The sequence below is a fragment of the Chelon labrosus genome, assembly GCF_963514085.1.
Source record: "Chelon labrosus genome assembly, chromosome: 16".
NCBI lineage: Eukaryota > Metazoa > Chordata > Actinopteri > Mugiliformes > Mugilidae > Chelon > Chelon labrosus.
The window spans coordinates 15,071,777-15,094,456 of NC_140349.1; the positions used below are offsets into that span (position 1 = coordinate 15,071,777).

Here is a 22,680-nt window from a genome sequence, read left to right on the forward strand (position 1 = left end):
TCATTGGCTCAGAAGTCTGTCACTCAGAGAAGACCGAGTCCCCTTGTCTGTGGTAGTCTGAGTGGAGAAAGTAATGAAGATGGAAGGAGCTGATGTTGAATTATTGAGGAGATTTATGGAGTAGCGAAGTGATAGCCGTTTACTCGTCTTGCTGGAACGAAAGAGGACAGTGATACCAGGAAACTGACAGATAGCATGCCCGTAAGTAAACGGCAACTTCCTCAGTTTACTCTACGTCGCGCTTTAGCCGAGCTAGCTAACGAGCTAATCTGTAAGCAAACGCTGTGACAGCTCGAAGTCATTCAGCGAGCCGAGACAGAGAGTGTGTGTGACGGCGGAGGATAAATTTACAGACTGTGGCTGATACCGGTTGAGAAATACACACTGATGAATTGAATGGCTGCTAGAGCTAATGGTTTCCACTGAGCCACAGGACAGAAATTTAGGCTGTTTAAACAGAGGCTGCGTTACTAGTCGTGAGTGGCAAACTAGCTGTTTAGCAGAGCTAAGGGACAGTTCCTGTTAGATCAGCTAGATAAAAATGGACATAAAACAACAGGAAAGGCTTAATAATGTGCTATGGTAACGACCTGTTTACTCCAACCATTTTGCTGCTTATGTAGAAAGTCAAGTCTGTCACAGAGACTTTGCACCTGACTTTATCCTGTATAGGAACAGCTGTGTGTGTGTGTGTACTTGGAAAGATTCCTCAGGTGATTCGTGTGAGTGTATGTCAGAGATTGGCAGGGGAAGGGAGGCTAGCATGTTAGACTTGCGTGGTTAGGGTTGTTGTATTAGCTGTCATGTGATGCAGCTTTTCTCCATACCCCTAGCCACTTCAGGGGTTTCCTGTATGAGAGGAACTAGTGTGAAACTTTGCCCCAGTTGCATGATGTCTAATGGCTTCTGTTACACTGCCTGTCCTTCACAAAAAGGCTTCTGGTGTTTTGCTAGTTGTTGTATATAAAAAAAGATACCGTGGCAATGGGTTGTCCTTTGATTCTCATGCCTATGTGTATGTGTTTTCCCTTTGACATTAGGGAGACCCTGTGCCTTTGGCAGTGGATTAATTGTGCGAGTCAGAAAGGTGTCATTACTGTGTTTGTGCGTGCGCAGAGATGCAGAGAAGGCAAGAGCAGGCTTGTTAATGTGTACCATCCGTGGCTTCTTAATGCATTTTGACAGTGAAGTACAGCAGGTCATGGAGCTGGGAGATTTGTACAGGCTCTGCTGTCCTCAAGCGTCAGAGATCGACCCCCCCCCCACCACCCCCGTGCCTGCAGGTTGATGAAATATCCCAGCAATTTGAGCTTCTCCTTTCATTTTACATCTGCATTAACTTCTGCATATGCCAGCCCAGCGTCAGTTTAAAAAAAAAAAAATTCTTTCCCCTGGTAAAAGGAGAATTTGTATGTGTTTCCGCTATATGTAGCCTGTCCTTAGCTCCGCAGGGCACCTTGAAAAGACAAATATCCGCATGAAAAGCTGTGAGATGTGAGCCCCTGAACGTCGGCGGTTACGAGTGACTTATCTCGCGTGATAAGATGAGCTGTGACAAATTGGAAAGAAAAACAAATGGAAAAGAGAAGAGAGTGTTGAAATTGGGGACAAAAATCCCTTATGAAAATCACAGTGTCCTCGGGCTCAGTTTCTGCAGATAGACGGGGAGTTGGAGGGGCAGGAGGAGGGACGGAAGATGCATCACTGGCTTAGAGGCAAACGGAGAAGAGAGAGCGTAGGCTGCTATAAGAGGATTCCTCCCCGTCAGATCTCTCTATCTGTCTCCCTCAGCAGCAAAAACCACACACACACACACACAAACCACAGACTCTGTTGTCATGCCTGCTTAGCTACAGGCAGTCCTTTGCTATATATGTATGTGCAAGAACAGGCACAGATGCAGAAAACCTTCCCCCAACCCGTGAGCTATACCTGCTTTTGAAGAAGACTTCAGGGGAGAGCAAGGTGGGCGGCAGTGATGCAACTGTAAGCCATGATAGTCCAAATAAAGCCTATAGTGTCAAGCAGGGTGAAAAGAAGTGATATAAACTGAAGGGAGTTGTCACAACAGAATGTTACACTCCCAGTAAAGGTGTAAACAGCTCTTAGCAGGGCTGTTGAACCGGGAGGTGAGGTCAAGCTGTGAGCTCTGGGCATGTTAAAGGCTCTGCCCTTTAGGACCAGAGTTATATAATCCTGCCTCTACCATTACTTGGATACCCCATTGCTACTCAAAATAGTTCTTTAATAGCATCCACTCAGATTAAAACAAGCTTGCAGTCACAAGCCCGGCTCATAAACTGTTTTTTAATGACCTTGTATGGTGATTTTGGGTGTATGCATATTGCTTTTGTTCCCGGTCCTGATAATAGTTAGCATAGTTGAACAGTTAGTAGTGGTTTGGGTGTGTCTGTGCAAGAACTGAAGTCAGCTCTGGAAACTTTACAGTCACTGTAACATTCATACGCTGAAGGCTCAGCAGTGCAGCTGTCACCGTCATTGTCTCACTAACTAGTAGTTTGTGTTCCTGTACCTTGTACCACAGGAAAAAGCAGCTGGGGCAGCTCGGTCGCTCTCAAAACCACCCACTCAGTCATTCTCTGTGTTTTCTTTCTTCCCACCATTCAAGCCTTCCTTTCTCATTGGTCCACTCGCTTCCTCATAAAAAGAAGGTTCCGAAGTATGCGTGTAATAGGAAATGAGGTAATCGGCAGGGAGGGATTGTGTATGCTTGTGTGGGTGTCCCCGTAATTCATTCGCGCTTGCTACAGTTCTCTCTCTCGGCCAGATTTGCCAGACAGGTATGTTCTCACTTTACTACAGAGCGCCAGAGGAGACTGTGTGCTTTGCTGTGTTTTTTGTGTTCATTCACGTGAACGCATCGGTGCGGTGTGGTGTGGTGTTGTGTGTCTCCCTAAGGTGTTTCACACTAACCCTGCCAGGACATGCAGTCAAACGACAAGGATCAGGAATGTAAACTCAAAGGAGACCTGTTTGTGTTGGAAGAAGTCTTCAGAAGGAGGAGTCAAAAATAAGCTCATTTACAGCAGCAGCCTGGAGTGCGTGCGTTTGTGTCAGGGAGTTTAGGACAGTGGCGTAGGTGTAAATTCAGAGGGAATGAGTTGTCAACTTCAGCTAGCTCACAGGAACAGGTTTTGTCAAACCAGACATTGAATAAGCACACTTGCGCATGCATAGTTGTGCAATGCATGACACATTTTCCGTCACTCCTTGGCAGGAAAGACTCGGCAAGCCACAGTTAGGCTGCTGAACATGTTGGTCATTCCTTGAGCAGATCCCAGTAAATATATGTGTGTGTGTGTGTCGGTATCTTTCCTTATCTCGTGTGTTTCCTCAGAGCCTGGGAGGTTGCCAGGGGCAGCACAGATCGAAACCTAATGAACCCCTCCTCTTGAGTTATCCACCCCTGGGGTTGTCATACTTTAATTCATCCCCCATCCCTCCATATATCTATTTAAGTACCCTTTATTCATTTAGCCATTGATCTCCTGTCTATTCATAGCCCGTCTCTGCCTCTCCTACATTTACCATGCATCCACTTATTCACCACTATTGATTTGTTGCTTTTGTTTGTAAAGCCTGGTCAGCCACTCATCCCCAACGCTGGTTTATTCATGTGTGTTGCTCGGCCTCGGTCGAGCTGCACGGAGGAAACTCACCAGCTGCTGCATCATTTGTACAAGTGTGCTCTCTCGATCATATTGATTCCTGGCATGATCCATGAGTCTGTAACAATCCAGGCCAATACGGAAGACAAACATCTGCCTAATAAGATAATTACACCTGATCGTGTACTCCCCAAGGCAATTAGCTTCCTATTTTCCTCCACCAGATGATTGTCCCTGCCTGCATTGTGTCAGTAGTGCTTAGACATCTTTGAGGCAGGGTGTTGTGGGCTGTCTCTTGTGGTTTCAACACACTTTCATAATGAATTATTGCTTTTTCTATGGGAAGTGAGTAGTTGCAGTGGTGGGTTTTTAGTGTGTTTGTCTCAGCTGCAATTGCTGTATGTAGTTATTAGAAGTGGAAGAAGTATCCAACTAAATACTTAGCTTGTTTCTGGGAAAATTAATTATTCATTTTGTGGCCCGAACAATCCATTGATTCCTAGAAAAATATTCCTCAGATGAGCTGTTCATTGGGTGCTACTATTAGGTGTGTTCTTGAGGCAGAAAGTGTTGCATGCATTTCCTTCTTCAGTAAAGATCTGCAAAGCAGCGCAAAGCCCATTTAGGTTTACAGTGCATGGTGAGAAGGGTTGTTGCTACCTTCAGCTTTTAAAAACGTCTTCAGTATACATTTAAAAAGAATCTTTAAGATTTGTTGTTCACGTACTTTCCTTCGCAGTCTCTGCATGCTCATTTTCTGTATGTGACTTTGTGTCACTTTAGTTTATTCCTGCTGCTGAGGTAGCAGACGTGTAGGCGGGCACCTGCTGATATTAGTCTTCAAGTGTCTTTGGATACAGATGACAAGCCCCAGATGCCAGGCCGGGACAGAGCTGATGGGTTAAAAGTGACTCTGTAGGAGGAGAATCCATCCTCTTAGAAGACTGACTCATCCACACTCTAATCACAGCCTTGCTCAAGTTAGCCTGCCATTAAAAGGCATATGCTGGGCTTTAGATTTCGCATGTCCTCATTGTTGTCTTTGCCAGTGCAAAAGAACGGAACAACAGGCTTCCACAAAGGACTAATTTCTCTAAATGGAGGCTATTCTGCTTTATAATCCTTCCCCATTTCATGAGTCACTGGCTCCCTTCCCCCCCCCCTTGTCGTTCCTGTCATTGGTACAGTCCATAAATAGACACCTGGCCGCCATGGAGGGACCAAGCTCCAGAATAATCCAAAATAAAGGTCTTGGATGCATGAAAGCTACATCAGGAGGATGGGATGATGAGGAGAGAGAAATCGTATGTGGGAGAATGAGCAGAGGGACAAAGGAAGGAAAGGAAGAGACAAAAATCAACCATAAGCATTTTTCTTTCTGTGCATTTTGAAAGATTTCTTGAAGTAAAATCAGCCCCATAGCCTAATGCACCAGTAATGTATTTCTTAATGAATTAATGATCTCAGCTACGAAGTTAATAGTAGGAAATGGTGTGAAATGTTGCAAGTCGTGGTAAATGGTGTAATTATGCCATCTTTGGCCCATTTCTGAGCACAGGCGTCTGCATCTCAAGTTTGCACATAGAAGGACTTCTTCCTCCCCACTTTGTTTTTCTCAGCCCCTGTATACCAGGCATACCAAACATGGGCTTTGTTTCTGCATTTAACAACCAGTTTAGCCTTGTACTTGCAGTTTTGCAGCACAGACACGACACAGGCACCACATACCCTTGAGTGAAAACAGATAATACATCAGCAGAGACTGTGTCCTTGTCTTTAGTGGAAAGCTGGAGGACTCGGGTCAGCTATTGTGTTGGGATTGACCATAATAATGAGTTTTTTAAGGCGTCTTAAATCCTTTATCTGCGTTGCTCGTTTTGTTACAGTCCAACCGATGGGTTATTTGGAAAAGATGGAAGCAGTATGCATATATTGCTAAGGACGCCAGCGTTGCTCATTTTTGGTCCACCACTGGACAGACTGATGTGACGTTCGTGGTCACCTCTTGAAATTTTTGTTTAAAACACTAAAATAAGACGGTTCCAAGCATCACTGTTACCATGGAAATGACCTAAACAGTTAGGCTGTGAAACCAACTATGAAACCAGACACAGAAGAAGAGATTGAAGCTATGACCTTGCAGCCTTCAGCGGTATTGACCACTGACATTGCACCTTAACCCACATGTGCATTCGCTTCTCTTTTCAGATCTGGTGCTGGTCTCCATCTTAATCGTTCGGGCTACATCTGTACGCAAGGAAAGTCTGTAGTAGAACAACCAGACAGAAGACATTTAAACTCCCAACTAATATTGTTCTGTGTCCTCATGGCTTATATGGTTATATTTTAAAATGTGGTGTATAGTACCTTTTCTCTTGTACTTTCTCGGATTAAAATTGCATTGAGAGAGAGAGAGAAACAAACACTTTGAAGAGAAAGAGTAGCTTCAGTAGAAAAGAAGCTACAGTCATAGAAGTTGCCTGGAAGAAGAAAGAGAGACACGCAGACAGTGTAAATGCTGTGATGGACGGGGAGCGATATCGAAAATAACAAACAGATATGATGGGAGCAGAGAGTTCATTTCATCATGGAAATGTTAACTGAAGTACGAAAGAGCCTCTTTTTCTGTCCGTCTGCCTGCTCAGCGTGTGTCTACATTTAGCTGTGCCTTATTTATTTATTTATTTATTTATTTCCCCATCCGCGCTTCATCATCCAGGCTTCTCTGTGTGGGTGATATTTATTTTATTTATTTATTTATTTTTTTGATTTGCGAGCCCGAGTTGTGGAGGTACTTGCTGCAGAGGTGTGTGTCTGGAGAGGAATCAAAAGGGAAACGAGAGGAGAGCGAAGGGAAACGGAGAACCGCTCTCTCTCGGAGTGTTGAATTGAAGCCTGGAGCGTGTGGGTTCACTGTTCACCACCGCCGTGCCACTGTTAGATGTTTGCTACAGAATGCGGTTTATCAGGAGGACACCAAATAGTGGGAAGAGCTTTGTTCAAGCTCTGATTGCTTGAACATGTGAATGTGTGTGCAAATAACAGTTATTTTTTGTGCTTTGTGTCAGTATTAAAGCAGAGTGTGTATTTATACAGTATGCCTTCCTTTTTTTAGGTAGAGGTGACTCCACTGCAAATGAGGGAACATGTTGGCTATGGACCAAGGAGTGGTGGAGGAATGGCTGTCAGAATTTAAGGTACTGCTTCACTCTGTGTGTTTGTGTGCGTGTCTGCCGGCGTGCGTGTGTAAAAAGCAATATTAAAAAAAGCATGCACCCACGATCTGTATGCAGTTCATTCACTGCTGCTCCTTGTTATTGACAGACTTTATTTAATGCACATAAGCAAACACACTCTCTGAAGTGCTTTGTTCCCAGAAAATCACATGCTCCCACTCAGACGCAAGCACTTACTGATACGTGACTGGCATTAAAGCCGTGGTTTAGCGAGGAATAATAATAATAATAATAATAATTATTATCATTATCATTATTATAAGGAGCAGAGGAGACTTTTGTTTTGTTGTCAGGGTATGAGGACCAATCTGTTGTCCAGTCTCAGTGAAGCTGACCTCCAAACAGAGGCTTTAAGTGCTACTAAACTATCATTGTGGATATTTTCCCTTTAATTAGCAGCAAAACCCAACGTGTAAGTATCTCGCTTATACTTGGCAGTAAATTATATCTTCTGTACCACTAACCAGACAGATTTATTGGTTCATTTGTGTATCCTTGTCTTAATGAATCTGTTGGGAGGGATCATATCTGAATAACACGTGTCTGTTTTTTCAGTGGTCTCTTCTCAGATGCGTAGTTAGGTTATTAGTGTTATTAATTATCCACTGTTTATGTGCTTTTCAGACCCTCCCTGACAGTGCTGTCTCCACCTATGCTGCCTCACTAAGAGACAAAGGGTCCCTGGTCCCTGCGCTCTATAAGGTCATCAGAGAGAATTACAGCGACGTATGTACTACCGTTGATCAACATCCATCATTTAACTCTTCTCCCAAACAGTATTTCTATCTATGCAGTCGCACTGGCAGGTTCTCGGCTAATATTTTTAACCTGAAGTTTTGGCTTGGATTTCTGTCCTCACCAGTTGCTGGAGCCGGTGTGTCACCAGTTATTTGAGTTTTACCGGAGCGGTGAGCCGCAGCTGCAGCGTTTCACGCTTCAGTTCCTGCCAGAGCTCCTGTGGAGCCTCCTGTCCGTCAGCGCAGCCAGAGACCCCCACACCTCCGGCTGCATCGAGGCCCTGCTGCTGGGCATTTACAACCTGGTAGGGGACAGGATGAAAGCGGTGGTGGAACTCCTTGTATGTTTTTCAGTACCAGAATTGTAGCTCGGAGAGGATGTATTATCACGGGAGGAGAGCTTCTCTTGTTAATAACGATAAAATGTTTCTGGTGCGGTCAGTGAAAGAAAAGAAAATACTAGAAAAGTCCTTGATCCTTAGCAAGTGGATTTAATCATGCAATTTCCAAAGCAGTGGACTTAACTGCTCAACTGTTTCCGGGAGCTGCGTCACGGGTTTTGAAAGATTACTTTCTGCCCTTTCTGCTTTGTTAGATAGCTATGCATTGAGAGTGACAAGAAATATGGCTTAGAAATAGAGGAACAGAAACACAATGACTTTGCTTGTTTAACATTATGGATTAACTTCACCTTGCAAATGTTCATTAGCGTCCCAAGGAGAGACGCCAGCTCTAGTAAATGTTAGAGTGTTGAGTTCAGTTTTCATCCATTTGAGCTTTGAAGGTCCTATCTATCAGCAAAGTGCAGTGTCTTCTAACTTCCTCTCCAGATACCAGAATAGGTCAGCTGTCACTCAACATACTGGTTGTTTCTCATTAATCATTTTGACATTAACATGCGCACAGGGGACACCAAAACCCTGGGGTTTGGGTATGTGGGTTTGCACAGTATGCACACAAATAAGCACACGCCAACAGTGAGACTGGGTGGGGAGAGGAGACCCTGAGGTCCACACACAAAAACTCACGCATAACAGATGAGTGTGCTCGACGAGATCTCTTTAGAGGTTCAGGCGACACAATAAAAAAAGCTTCTTTTTTTTTTGCCCAGAGAAAAATGTTCTTCCTGTCTGTCTCTTTCACAGGAAATAGTTGACAAAGATGGGCAAAGTAAAGTATTATCTTTTACTGTCCCTTCCCTCTCCAAACCCTCAGTGTACCATGAGGTGAGTATGTCTGCACACAAACATGCACAAGTGGCCTTTAAGTTGGTAGAAATGATGTTAAACTTCACTTTGCGACCTCTAGCCTTCAGCTATCGGCTCCATGGCCCTCACGGAAGGGGCTCTAGCCAATCATGGGTTGAGCAAGGTGGTGTACAGCGGGCCACACCTGCAGAGGGAAACCTTCACGGCACAGAACAGGTAACACACCGACATTTCAACATGCTGGCCATTGTACTTGTTTTAAAATGGTCTCGGTTATGCTTGTAAGTGGAAGCCATCGCCAAACAACGACCACAGTAGAGACACACGTGAAGAAGAATGAACAATCGGGAAAAAAAAATCAGTGCATTTTTTTTTATATTTAGCCATTGCAACAATATTGCTTAGAAATGAGCAAATAAAAATCATCCTGCTTAAAATATATTCGTTAACACTTGTGTCGTGAAGTCGATTTTTGCTGCTGCCACGGCCAATTATTTTATGCAGAGTGCACTAGTGTCAGTGGTGGCCCTTGGCAGTCGTCATAGTTTTTTTGCATTTGAAGTTGTTACATTGCTGTTAGGGTTTCCTAAATTAACACAACTGCGATAAAACTCTGAAGGTTGTGGTGGCCTGAGTTAAATGTCCATGGTCTTTTTTTTTCAGTACTGTTTCCCTGCGATGTTCAGAACAACTGGACGTTAAAAAAACAACTTTTTTACGTGGCCAAACAAGTTTGTCTGCTTTCTAACATGATGCAGAGATACAGAGACAGACGTCAATCTCTTAGATGTCTCACATTCTTTTTATGTGATATTTGAGACTATGGCAGTGATGGAGCCAGAAGGGTTTGGTCTATGTTTCCGCAACGAGGTCAGACATAAGTTGACATTTTAAGTGTTTGTTTGTTTTATTGAGATTTGAGGTGCTGACCTTCCTGCTGCTGTGCTACAACGCTGCGCTCAGCTACATGACCTCCACCTCTCTGCAGTCTCTCTGCCAGCTCAGCTCCAGGTAAAAGATACACACAAACACACACACATCAGCATCTTTCAATGTACTGTAGCATTTGTGACGTTATGACTTTGGTGTCACTGTTGTCATCATTTTTTTATTTTATTTTTTTTCTTCCACACATGTTGCACTGTGTTGCAAGCTCTTGCTTATCTGATCCTCTTAGAGACTTTGTTGCTGGAGCGAGCCAAGATACCGCTATTCAGCAAAGAGCTGCAATGTACACACATCCCAGCTCAGTGAGTTTTGGTGATCTGCCAACAGCAGCTGAGCGTTGGTCTGATAAGCATGGGCACGAAAGAGAAGTCATCAGCTTTGATTTCTCCTTGACAGTTTGCTTAGCGTCCGCTGTGTATAATTGATAACAGCTCTGAGAGCTTCAAATTTAAAAGTTACTTTTAAATTGAAGTTAGTTTTATTTGACTCCACTATAACCTGTAGGATAGTGTTTGAAAAAACTTAATTCGCTGGAAGGACATTTTAACCTTGAGGGCTATGTAAAGTAAACCACCAATACAGGCTATTGTAGCGTATTGTACTGTGTGTGTGTGTGTGTGTGTGTGTGTGTGTGTATCCGGCAATTATTTGCTTGTCATTGAATATCAGCTCACCGCGGCGAAGTAAATTGCCTTAATGGAGCTGCAACCAAGTGTCCCAGTGGAGCCGTTTCCCCGCTTCTCTGTTTCACTAATACAACCTCCTCTGTTGTGTTTTATTGGTTTTCCTCCAGGGTGTGTATATGCGGTTACCCACGGCAACAGATGCGGCGCTATAAAGGCATTAGCACACGAATGACGGTCACGTCAGAGTTCCTGGTTCAGCTCATCACAGGGATCCACTACGCCTTGTGAGTGTGCACACGGCTAGAAGAACTCACCACATCCTCACTTTAAGTTCCTTAAATTAGCCATGAGACTTTTTTTTTATTCAACCCAACGTGTATTACATATATGAAAGCATGAGAAAAGAAACTGAAGGCACTGTTTTCAGCAGAGTCTCAAGTCTGATCTCTTAATCTGCGTATTAGACTCATGCTACTTGTGTACTTGTTTGTGTGTCTCTGCCCTGGTGTAGGTGTAATGGAGAGGTTGAACTGGGATCCAAAGCTCTGGACGACGTTCTGTATCGAGCCCAGCTAGAGTTGTTCCCCGAAGCGCTACTGGTGGGTATATTTTTATGCTCCCATCGCGCCTCTCGTCCTTTGCTGCGTCTGTTTTTGGGACCTGTGGCGTGTGCGAGAGAAATGGAGCATGTGATTGAGATGCACATGCTGACCTGAGGTTTTGATTCATGCACGACACACAGTATGCTGTATTGTGCGGGTCTCTTGTGTGTGTCAGAAACTGTGAGCAGAGTGTAATCCCACTAGATTATTTACATGCTTTCCGCTCTGCTCCGTTAAGCTGTAATCCTTGAGGCCCAGGGAGTAGAGGATTGAACCTAAGCTCACAGCATTACTACACAAGACAAGGTGCGCTCCTCCACAATCAAAACACCCGGCATTTGAATTATGTTTGTAAGAATGGTGCTGACGTTTAAGAAAAGGATTTTAGAGTTAAGCAGAAACATACCATAAACACACACAGCGTATTTTGTGTGTTTCCTTATTGCAAGCGGGATACACCAGGCGGCTGCTAGCTTAGCATAACTTGTTGACGTGTCCCTCATAAGACCAGTGTGCTGCAGCCGCACAGACAAAAGACATGTTGTGTTGTGATTATGATTTCCTCCACCTAACTGTTACATGATCATTTGTCCAAGTGCCACTTGAGTATTTCCTGCCAGAGCAGAGGTTATTATGAAAAGACTTGTGAAATCATGTTGCAAGAAGAGAAATCCAAAGCCTTTTGTTCTTCTAAAATACCGAATGCAGAACTCTGTCCATCCTGTGCTTGTAGATTTAATCATGTGCATAAGTCTGGTAGAAATGTGATCTGTCTGTTTGGGCTCTGTGTTTATGGGGGGTGGGGTGGTGAAGCTTTTTAGTTAGCTGTGGTACTGCTGTATTTTTTTTCTGATGCAGGCGTTCAACAGGCACAACTCCTTTGTAACAAGTAATGTTACTAAAAGCCTCTAGGAAACTTAAATAGCTTCTTTTTGCCACATTTACCAACCGTGGTCTTATTTTTTTACTACAGTGTAAAGTCTTGCACCTATTTGAAAACAACAGAATCAGCGGGTGGTTAAAGAAAGAGCTCAGAAATGTCTGTTGTGCAATATAAATCCTCTACAATGCCACAAATCATAAAAACGAACTAATGCAAGTTGAATTTTTTCATTGTTTCATGAAAAATGGAAAAAGAAAAACATTTTTTTTTCATCTACCTACAGATGTTGGGGTGGAAATAATGGCATCTCCCCATGCAGACATTTAACAGTTTACATTTTTACAACCTCTAACAGCAATTCCCTTTTCTCATGACTCTGCAGTTCACTTCTAGAAAGCTATTTCACCATGCACCATAATCATGCCAGTCAGCAAAACAGATCCTGTCTAAAATCCGGCACTCCCTGTTTGCACACTGATGAGAGCTGCAGAATTATCTTTTATAGGATCTGTTTACTGCGTTTTTGCCACATTTTTTACGTGAGACATGCAGGATGAAGTGATTTTGATGACGTTTTAAGATTAAATATTTTTTTAACATTTTCCATAATTGAACTGTGTGGCAGATGATTGACGGTCAGAAGCTTGAAAACCTGACAGTTCTCTGTACAATTTCTGTCTGTGATGAATGGCGTCATTTCATGACATTCAAACCCACGGCGGAATAAATAAATAAATGAATACCGCATATACGACACAAAAATGTCTAAAGGAGGGCAATTGCATTAATTCAAACTGATGAGTGGTTGCCATTGGTGACACGGCTAAAAATAGCAAGATGATAGAGCTGCTTTCTTCTCCGCTTTAAGCTAACCGCGTTTTTAAACTAGATTCTTCCTCAGTTTGGAAAATGTTGACCTGACTTAGAATGGCTGCTGTTCAAAAACATGCTCCTTGAGGAACTACATGTGTGGACACGGTAACGACCTGACAAATATACTGGCTCCAGGTATTTTCCAGTGTAAATTTCATTTGGTTTAATTGCATTTAAATACAATCTGGCCTTGATCAAACATTAATCTGGCCTTGAGCCGCATCTGCTGGACAGTAAATTGAGCATGTGATTTTGTGTTTGTCAGTAGGTTTGAAAGTGAACTCTATGCATGGGTTTTCTACCTAAGCAGTTTCCATCCACACTGAAAGAAAACATGTAGCAGTTTTTGTTTGAAATACAAGCTATAGGGCCGCACAACTCTGAGCTTGCAGAACAGTCTACACTGTTTGGTCAGAAGCCATTTAAGTTCCTGGGCGTTGAGCAGGCCTTCCATAAAACCATGGCATCTTCCGTAACAGTGACGTGTGCGAATGTGCGCTTCTTCTTCTCTCCAGGTGGGTAACGCCATCAAGTCGTCGCTGCACGGTGCAGCTCTGAAGAGCAACAACAAGGAGGGTGCACGTAGCATCCAGGTAGAGATCACCCCCACCGCCTCTAGGATCTCCCGCAACGCTGTCACCTCCCTCTCTATCAGGGGACACCGCTGGAAGAGACACGGTAAGATGCAGACACCGAACTGTGGGAGCTCAACTCCCTGAATCAACAGAGGAGTTATCACCGACTTGTCACATATTTATGGTTTTAAAAAAAAAAAAAAAAACTGTTTAACACCAAAGGAGAGAGGAACCGGTTTAGAGCTCCTCGTTGTTCATTCATCCCTTTCACTGTCTTGACAGTTACTGTGTTCATCAAGCTCGTAGATTACCTAGCTTGCTAGCTAGCGCTGTCTACCTCCATTTTAGCATCAGCTCATTCAAACCCATGACTTCTTGTGTGATTTGTTAGGATTCCCCCAAGCTGATGACAACTGAGAGACAGAGTCCAAGCATTCAGTTTGAGAACAGTCAACCAGGCAGAGAGAGATACAGCATGGCACGTTAACCTAATTTGACCGCTTGTAGAAAACAGGAAACCAGAGAGCAGGTAGTGTATTTATAGTGAGACGCAGATGATATGAAATGATTATACTTTAGTGTTTTTTACTTGTAGATTCAGCTCTAGAATTTTTTTATTTTTTTTTTTAAATATTTAGATGACCGTTTAGATGTGCGCTTTTTAGAAATAAACAATCACGTCTTGTGGTTTAGATTTAAGAGGGAGCCTCTCTCTTTTATACAGACGAGTCAGGTAAATTATAGCCTTCAGCTAGTTTAATCAGTGGGTTTCGTCTCCAGCCTAGCACCCATTTTTCATGTCATGGATCCTGCTCTTTGCAGCTTGTTTATGCGTAAAGCAGCTTTTGTTATGAGCAGATGACGGAGACATTAAATATTAATTTCATGTGTAGGGGTGACCTGGTATGAACTTCGATTGCAATCATAAACTGTGTTCATATTCATCTCCATATTGCATGTACTTGGACCATGTGTTATGTTCTGATCACTATGATTTTGTTCTTTTTATTTTTCCGCCATTACATTGACCACCTCTGTGTGTCTTGTGTTTCTGTGGTCGCGTGTGTCTATGCACATGGCCGTCTTTTTGTTTTCCATTTGTCTGTGCATGAAATTGTGTGTCTCCATTTGTGTGTGCGTGTGTGTATATATGTTTGTCTGTGTATTGTCCTACTACCCTCCATGCTTCAACCCCCACCAGAGTCTCAGGAGGTGAGTGTAGACAGTGAGGCTGCGCTGGGGGGCGTGGCCATCCCCGAGATCAGTGTGACAGGCGTGAGCGGCGAGCGAATGCCCAACGGAGACTCCATGCGGCCGCGCGCCGACGGCCGGGGCCAGCCCGACGGCGACACGTTGGGCGCCGCCTCCGAGGTCAGCCCGGACCCCCGGGTACATGACTCCAGCACGCGGGGTCAGGAGGTCAGGAGGCAGAAGTCTGTAAGGAGAATGGTGGAGAATGAGGGTTCTGGGTCGGCCTCCACAGGGAGGAGCCAGTACTAAGTTCCAGCCCCTCCTTCCCCCTGCCCCACTCCCGGGGTAACCTAGGTAACCGTGTGTGCGGGCGTGGTCTGAAAAGCTGCATGATGACTTCCCCTTTTTACCTTTTGCGCTGGGCTCCACCACCGTCTCTTCACCTAACTGCTCTATTCCTCTCATTTGTCTATCCGGCGTCACTCACTCACTCATCTACTCTCTCCTTTGTGGCTAAAGCTTCCTCATGAAGATCTCCTGCTGAAATTGGTTAAGATCAAATCAATTATTAAAGGTCTCACTGAATAACAGATTAATAACCTGATTAAAAATGCATAATAATAAAATGAGCTTGACTGAATCACACAAATCAAAATAGTATATGGTTGTTTATACTGTGCAAAATTAAAAGCAGAGTATCCGTCGACACGCTCTCTTTTGCTAGCTGAGTAAAACTCACACCACAGCCTGCGGTCCTTGAAATCAAAGTCCCGATGTCCTTGAATCGTAAAGCCCACATATCTTTGTTAGCACTTCCATGAGGCTTTGCTTTGATATCGTCTTTAATGAGTCATGAGGAGACATAACACTGTGGTACGCCTCCGCACGTTACTCCTGGGTTACACCTGGAGACAGATTACTTCCTTCAGACTGGTAGCTACGTAGGAGCTGAAGAAAGATATGCGGGTCTTTAATCATATGAAGTAAAAGCAGCTCAGTCAGTTAAATTTAGACTAGAATGTGATGACTGAGCTTTTTTTTTTTCTTGAAGGTAAAATCTGACCTGGAAAGATTCTTAACAGGACCTGCCTATCTTGTCTGTTCATCAGCTATTTACTGGTGTTCTGTTACAGTGATAGCATCAGATCCGAAATGTGTATTTGTGAATGTGCAGGTGGCTGACCGCTCACACGGGCGTGGATGCATGCCTCGCAGAAAGCAGGAAAGGTGTCGTTGTGTGTGTGTCTTTAGAGGAGAAACGTGAGTTTAGAGCGTATTTATTTCAGACTTTTGATTCCTCTACTTCCCCTTGGTGGTCTTTCCTAGGCTTTTGCTGTTAGACGCTGTCCTCTCCTGCCTTCGGGACAAAACATGCACTCCTCTGCCACTAAATGACTTACTGTTGTCTCACGGCGCTGCTCGTTATCCTAACATGTGTGCTGGAATGGAACCTACCTGTCCCGTCGGGTGGCCAGATGTCCCTCTTGGCTGACAGTGCAAAGGCGCCACCTGCTGGACAGTCGTAGATCTCTTCTGTCACCCAGCCACAGTTTCGTTATAAAACAATTTAATGCACGATATATTTTTATATAACCATATATTGTTTGACTGAATTAAATCGGTTGGATGACAGAAGAGACCGTTATATTTCGTTTGCTCTTGTTTCTCACGCGAGTGCCTGTTTGTGTTCTGTCATCTTTGTTTCACAGACGCAGTGGATCTGGGTTCCCCGGATGAGCTGATGGATATTTCAGAGGTGGATGAAGGGGTTTGGCCAGGTGGGGTGGGACCTGACATGACCCCACCCACCATCACAATCAGCAACAGCGTCACGACGTTGAACCTGGGGGCCAAGGCCATGAAGAAGTGTCGCCTCGGCGGGCGCACCAGCAAGGATAAGGATAAGGAGACGAGCCCTCTGATAACGGGCCGTGCCGCCAGCGAGAGCACAGAGCTGTCTATCAAGCGACTGACACTCACTTCCAGCCAGTCGGTGCCCAAGGCGGGAGCTCTCACCAGCCTGACGCGCACCGCCAGCGCCGTCTTCTCCCGCTCCTTTGAGCAGGTGGCCAGTGGCAACGCCCCACCTGCCAGCAACCACACCGCCTCTGAAGCTGGCCGCTATTCCTGCAGCCTGCAGGAGGAAGGTATGGGGTACCTGAGTCCGGCGCCAAACCACACACAGCGCTCCCCCAGCATCAGCGTGCACCTCGGCTCTGACCTCTGAACCTTCCGTGACTCTTGACTGTACGAACCCTCATCTCTGATCCTGTGACCCTGTACCTGTGACCTGGAACTCCAAGCCATGCCAACTGCAGTCGACCACAAATACGTGCAGAAACACTCCCACTGTTTCTCTCTTCACTCCATTTTAGGCGTTTTTGATTGTCTGTGCTGTGAACCGGTCCGCCGCCCTTCTTCATTCAGACAAGTACGAGCACAGTCAGTTCCCTCTGCTCCTCTCCGACAGGGTCTCCCTACAGCCTGATGAAGGCAGGGTGACAGGGATACCACTTCCAGCTTCACTGACTTTAGTAGTGCCCTGTTTCAGTGAGGTCGTGACAGGATAAAACCGCTCTCCGTCACAGAGCAGCCTGTCATAAATGGATGCACTTAAAAATGATCACTAAAAAAAAAAACTGTGTGGAAAAGTATTTGGAAAGCATTTCTTGCCCTGCATGGCTTTTCCATACATCCATCCTTAACATGCCCTGGTGTGTGTGTGTGTGTGTGTGAGCATGCTTGTATTTGCGTGTATGTGCAACTGTTTTTAGAAAAACGCTGCTGATTGATACTTTGAACAAGGTATGATTCTCCTCGTTGAAGGAAGTGTTTCTACTACTTTTTTAAAAAAATATATATATTAAATTTCTTCCCATAGCAATACATCTCTACCCCGTTCAGTGTTTTCTATCTTTTGGGCCGATTACCCGAACTTCCCTCTGTCAATGCTTGACAGCAGTTATACCTGTGCTTCTTAAAAGAAAGTCCTAATTCTTCCCAAAATAATAAAGAAAGGCAACCACCAAATCATCAATTCATAGGGTACGGATCAGGTCTTTATGTTTACAATCACAGTATTTTCACGATGGAGAAGCAATATTTGTGTCCCTCCCCTCGCTCTACAAGCAACTTCCTGCTGTTGTGTTTGACGGCAAAAACTAAAATAAATCCAGCTCGCCAGATTACAGAGATGATTTTAAATTTTCTTTGGGTGGGGTGGGGTGGGGTGGGGGAGTGACTTGTTATGTGTTGAATTTTGCACATGAAAAGAGCAAATGAGTTTTCAACGTTGATATTTTCCTATGAACAAGAGAGGTTTAACTCTCCAACGTGGTGTTTTTCCTGTGAGAGAAGTATGCCTTGTTGCTCCGTGAAGACTCCACTCTTGTTTCGTTGCCACCTACAACTTTAAAACCACACAAACCTGATGTTTACTTCCATGCACCGATCAAAGATTCTGACGCAGTACAGCAGCATTTACAAACTCAATTAAAATCTGGGGCAGCAAGGCATATTTCCTGTCTTCTAATCCACCCACCATTCCAGCAGTTTGTAGTATTTTAGTGACGTGTTTCCTGCGTTCTTCTCATCACATCATCGTGTCGCAAGACATGGCGATCCTTCATACCAAGAAAGAAATAAAACCTGCTTCATTTGATGTCCTACATCAAGCGTTCATTCTGCCCCACCCTCAAGCAAACTCGTGTTCTGTTGTCTGTGTACTAGAGCTGTTGAGTGTTCGTAGCTTGGTGGGACAATAACAATCATGTTGCTTTTTATGTGGGGTTTACAGAATGGGAATGGGTAACCTGTTGTTGTACATCATACTGTTGTACTAAAGTTGATTATATTGGCCTTTCTGTGTCTGAAAATAACTCACCGCTACAACTTCTGGGAATAAAGTGTTTCTATATTTGACTGCTCTGTGATGATTTTTCTATTTCTAAACATCGCACTAATACATTCACCTCAAATCTCACACTTCAGGCACTGCAGTGTCTAGATATAGACACTGTGTGTGTGTGTGTGTGTATATTTTTACACTGACATATCTGAGATATAAAAATGTTAGGGATGCATACTTAAAATCATATTTTATCTACTAAATTGGCTATCTTTTAGGCCTTTTAATTTCTTGCCATTCAGTATTACTGATTCAAGGACAACATTTATAGTGAGTTTTATTTTAGTATTTAGTAATTAACGTTCCAGTATAAAAGCAGTTACAGGCAAAGTTATATTATTATTATTATTATTATTTTCAATAGTTAAGTGTTTAAAAGTAGGTTTAAACTTAACGTTTGCGCCATCAGTGTGTTGCGGTGTGTGCAGTTACACGTCTGTCCACCAGGTGGCAGCCTACAACAAACGAAGAACGTCGGCGCACTTCCGGCTACGTCACTTCCTCTTCCTTGCCCTTGGAAGCCGCAGGATCGTCGCTGTGTCCGGGAATAAAACACATGGCTAAACTAAGCAAAGAGACCAAACAGCGGCTGCAGCAGCTGTTCCAGTGCGGCCAGTTTGTCATCCGGTGGGGTTTTATCCCAACCGTGCTGTACCTCGGTCAGTATCCGAACAGGAGCAAATGGAGTGCGGCGAGATGATGGGATTCAAGCCTCGCTAATGTTAGCCAGTTAGCTCAGTGTGTTAGCATTTACGAAGTAGCTATTACTGTTTTCCTCCTGGGTCGGCGAGGGCTGTGTTGAGCTACAAGCTTTTGTGTTTTCATTGATCTCCTAGCACAAACTCTGTGTCAAATATAATAAGATAATATTTGTGGGGTAGCTACACGCTGTGGTTGACTCTAAATGCCCCCCTCTGTGGAGAAGAGCTGCACTGCATCATGTGAAGCAATCTTCTCCATGGTCAGGATGAGAGGGAACTATATTGAAAAGAAAATCAAACACTGTATTTCTGTGTTGATACAAGCAGATACAGAGACGTGAAGAGAGTGTTTTGTGTTATATTTCCTATATGCATGTCTGTTTGGATAATAATTTGGATAATTGATTGTCTTGTAGCATTTAATCAGTGCATCCTGTGGTGTAGATTGAAGTCGTGCATCCTGTGGTGTAGATTAAAGAAGCTCATCCTGTAGTGGGTTAAAAGCTCTTTTTGAAACATACCTGCACGCATGTTTTTTGCATGTTTGGGGCGCTGAAGTGTCTGGCTGTGGTTTGAAGAAATGTTGGGGAAGTTGAGACGTTTGCATGGCTGTGGCTTGGAGCATGTATATGGGGAAGTTGATAGTCTTTGCATGTACGACCACACAGCCGGGTGGCCTTGCCCCGTCTGTGACTTCAGCATTTTGGAAACACCAATGCTGATATCAAACTTTCTCCCATCTATTTTTACTCTCATTTTTTAAGCTTGATTTTGCATGCACTTCTCTCTTGCAGCTATTTTACCGAAGCGTCGGCTTCTCTTAAATTAGACACAAGTTTCTCTTGTGTTATTGGCTTCTCCGTATTTCAGGCAGCCATAGCATGTGTCAGTCAGCTGTCGAAGACGTCATGCGTGCCGTATATGACATACAGTAAAACAAGTAATCAATTAATTGATCTGTGTAGGATTCAGCTTTTCTAATGGAGGATTTGGAACACTCTTTGCCACTTCTGCTGCTAAAATGAGCTAAATTGATTTAAATACTGGTTGAGCAGCCCAGGCTCTGAAAGCACAGATCATTTCCATTTGGAGTTATTTTAGACTGAATGCAATATTTACAAATTTAAAGACGGCAGTTTTGCTCTAGATGAAGGGAGTGTTTAAATGAGGCCATTTTTAGTCTTTAGGAATCTCTTGCCCTTTTCTTTAGAATCCGTTGCATCATGATCGACTGTCCGTGACCTAGAAATATTGGGGAAATGAATGTGCTGCTGGCTGATTTTCATAGGCAGTTACGTGGCCCCTTTGCTTTCGGTGTTGTGATGCAATGTTGTAGTTCAACGAAACCGGGGTGTTTGGCAGGGGACAAATCTGCTGACACACTGGAGAAACCTCATGACTCAAAGGGAATGGCTTTCTGACGCTGTGTCAAAAGGGAGATCCGGTCACTTAATAGTCAATGAATTTAACTGCTCAGGCATTCATTTGTAAAGTATTTGTGAAATGAATTCGCAGTCAAGCTGGGTCTTGTGTCTTAGCTGTAACCCTTAATATGCAAGCTTGCATAAAAAAAAATCCTTGGCTCTTTTCTAAAATATCCTTTTAATTATTTTCTGTGATGTTGAATTTCAGGTTTCAAACGAGGAGCGGATCCGGGAATGCCAGAGCCTACGGTGTTGAGGTAAGGACGGATTGATTCGCCAGTGCAACAGTGGCGTTGGTAGTTAACTTTACTGCTGACAGAAGGAATGCAGAAGTACGCAAGAGGAGGATGCCAGACGCATCATAGGTTCAACTTGTTTCATTCATTCATTCATATTCAGAAACAAACCAGAAGGCCACCTCAGGACGCTTTACATAGTGTGGTCAAGAGCTTACAGTATTACTGAGGGAAACCCAACAACTTCCCCTTGAGCGAGCAAGAGGGGAGAGTAAAAACTCCCTCTTGACAGAAAGAAACCCCATATTGAATAAAACTCAGTGTGGGCAGCCGTCTACCTTGGCTGATTGGGGTAAAAAAAAAAAAAAAAAAGGGAGGGGGTGGGGGAGCATTGAGAAACAACAATTAACACTGAGCAGGTTAGCCCACCGCTTGTCCCTGAGAGGGGGGGCTGCTGGCAGATGTTGAAAGACCGTAGAGTAAATAGAGGCGGCTCTGACCTTTTCTTGTACGTAGATGGTTTGCACAGCACCACGAGACAGAGTCCTTCACCGCGTTCCTGTCCTCCTCCTCCTGTCCAACCCTGGTGCGCCCCACAATTGCAGTGCCTTCTGAGAACTCTTGAAAGTGGCACGACTGAGAGCCGTGCGCGAAGTACGAGGTGTACCGTGTACCACACCCATCTCATCCAGCGTCTCTCTTAGCAGCACGGGCTGGATAGTGTTGAATGCACTGGAGAAAACAAAAAAACACGATGCTCACAGCAGCCCCTGTCCAAGTGAGTGAGCAACGGGTGGAGAGGTAGAGGATGGCGTCCTCCACCCCTCCCTTTCCTCTCTTATACAAACCGCAGTGAGTCAGGAGCGTGTCAGACCTGGGGCCTGAGGTGGCGTAGCAGCATCCGCTCCATGGTCTTCATAATGCTGGATGGACATACGGTCTCTCTTTCTAGGTCCTTCCAGTACTCGCACTGCACCGTTTTGGCTTCTCCGAGTTGGTGGGACATCTTGATTAGACCTGCACACGGAAATAAATCTTTAATTCCTCAGCCGTCACGTTTGCTTACCTGGCCACGACTATCGGTGGCTTCACCTGGTTGGCAGAAAGGTGTAAATGCATCAACTATACAGTGAAAATGCGAAACATCCGGCAGCACCCGTCTCTTAGAGAGAAATTAATTTAGTAAAATCTCTGTGTTTAGCGCGACGTGACTGTTTTGAGGCACTAAACACCGTCTAAAATTCGTTTGTGTGGCTTAATTACGCAAGAACAAGTTTTTCTTGTTAATTTGTTCAGTCATGCTTATTCTTCATTTACTGATGTTAACACCGTTATTCAGTCTACAAATCTGTTTTTAAATACTGCAGCAGAATGAGAACCCCATTCAGAACCAGTGGGCCTGAACGTAATGATCTGTCTAATTAAACCTGTCTACCTTCAGTGTTGTTTTCAATGGGATATTACTAATTTTGACTGTTTATTTTCCTCTAGTTTGCTCTGGGGCTGAGGGCCGTCCTCACGCAGCCAATCTCCTCATCCTCCTCTCAGACCATGTGACACACATACCGCTACTGGGATGCCAGAAAACGGACAACACCTTCCCTCTCTTGTAACTTGTACCGCTTATCGCCTGAGAAGTAACGAACGAATATCATCTCTTCCCACGTTGTAAACGCCTGGGCTAAATGCACGATGGATGTGCAGAGAGTGCTGGCTCCGGGGCTCTCAGGGCTCCTGGAAGTATGTAGGGTTGACTGGACTATCAGCTGAAAGTTTTTTTTTTTTTTTGTGTGTGTTGCTTTGAATGTGTGACACTGATGTTTGGGTTTACCATCGTTTTCAAGATTTTCTCCTTTTTATTTGTAATTTAAAACTTCAAAAAAAATAAACCCTCAAAGAAATGA

General features: G+C 44.1%; 2 protein-coding genes across 3 annotated transcripts; both read left to right on the forward strand.

The window, feature by feature from the left end:
* Positions 1-32: 32 nt before the first annotated feature.
* hycc1 (hyccin PI4KA lipid kinase complex subunit 1) lies at positions 33-18,429 on the forward strand. 2 transcript variants are annotated; one of them, XM_084563178.1, is made up of 12 exons: positions 33-201; positions 6,745-6,826; positions 7,490-7,591; positions 7,728-7,907; positions 8,748-8,828; positions 8,911-9,026; positions 9,726-9,821; positions 10,552-10,668; positions 10,896-10,983; positions 13,258-13,420; positions 14,519-14,862; positions 16,218-16,358. In XM_084563178.1, the coding sequence occupies exons 2-11, from the start codon at positions 6,776-6,778 to the stop codon at positions 14,815-14,817; spliced, it is 1,293 nt and encodes a 430-aa protein (XP_084419304.1). In that variant the 5' UTR covers positions 33-201; positions 6,745-6,775; the 3' UTR covers positions 14,818-14,862; positions 16,218-16,358. The 2 variants fall into 2 exon arrangements, with proteins under 2 accessions (XP_084419304.1, XP_084419305.1); XM_084563179.1 differs by lacking the exon at positions 14,519-14,862 and having other exon boundaries at positions 16,218-18,429.
* Positions 18,430-18,907: 478 nt separating this feature from the next.
* Positions 18,908-22,680, forward strand: tomm7 (translocase of outer mitochondrial membrane 7 homolog (yeast)). Its single transcript, XM_084562546.1, has 3 exons — positions 18,908-19,074; positions 20,749-20,797; positions 22,268-22,680. Exons 1-3 carry the CDS (start codon positions 18,972-18,974, stop codon positions 22,281-22,283), a joined length of 168 nt encoding a protein of 55 aa, XP_084418672.1. The 5' UTR covers positions 18,908-18,971; the 3' UTR covers positions 22,284-22,680.

What these genes read in the sequence shown, in the direction of transcription:
- hycc1 (XM_084563179.1), top strand. Translation starts at nt 6,776, where the DNA reads ATGTTGGCTATGGACCAAGGAGTGGTGGAGGAATGGCTGTCAGAATTT. An exon ending in AACCCTCAGTGTACCATGAG is followed by an intron (nt 8,829 to 8,910) that starts GTGAGTATGTCT and finishes TGCGACCTCTAG; the next exon opens with CCTTCAGCTATCGGCTCCAT. An exon ending in ACAGGGATCCACTACGCCTT is followed by an intron (nt 10,669 to 10,895) that starts GTGAGTGTGCAC and finishes GCCCTGGTGTAG; the next exon opens with GTGTAATGGAGAGGTTGAAC.
- tomm7 (XM_084562546.1), top strand. Translation starts at nt 18,972, where the DNA reads ATGGCTAAACTAAGCAAAGAGACCAAACAGCGGCTGCAGCAGCTGTTC. An exon ending in CCCAACCGTGCTGTACCTCG is followed by an intron (nt 19,075 to 20,748) that starts GTCAGTATCCGA and finishes GTTGAATTTCAG; the next exon opens with GTTTCAAACGAGGAGCGGAT.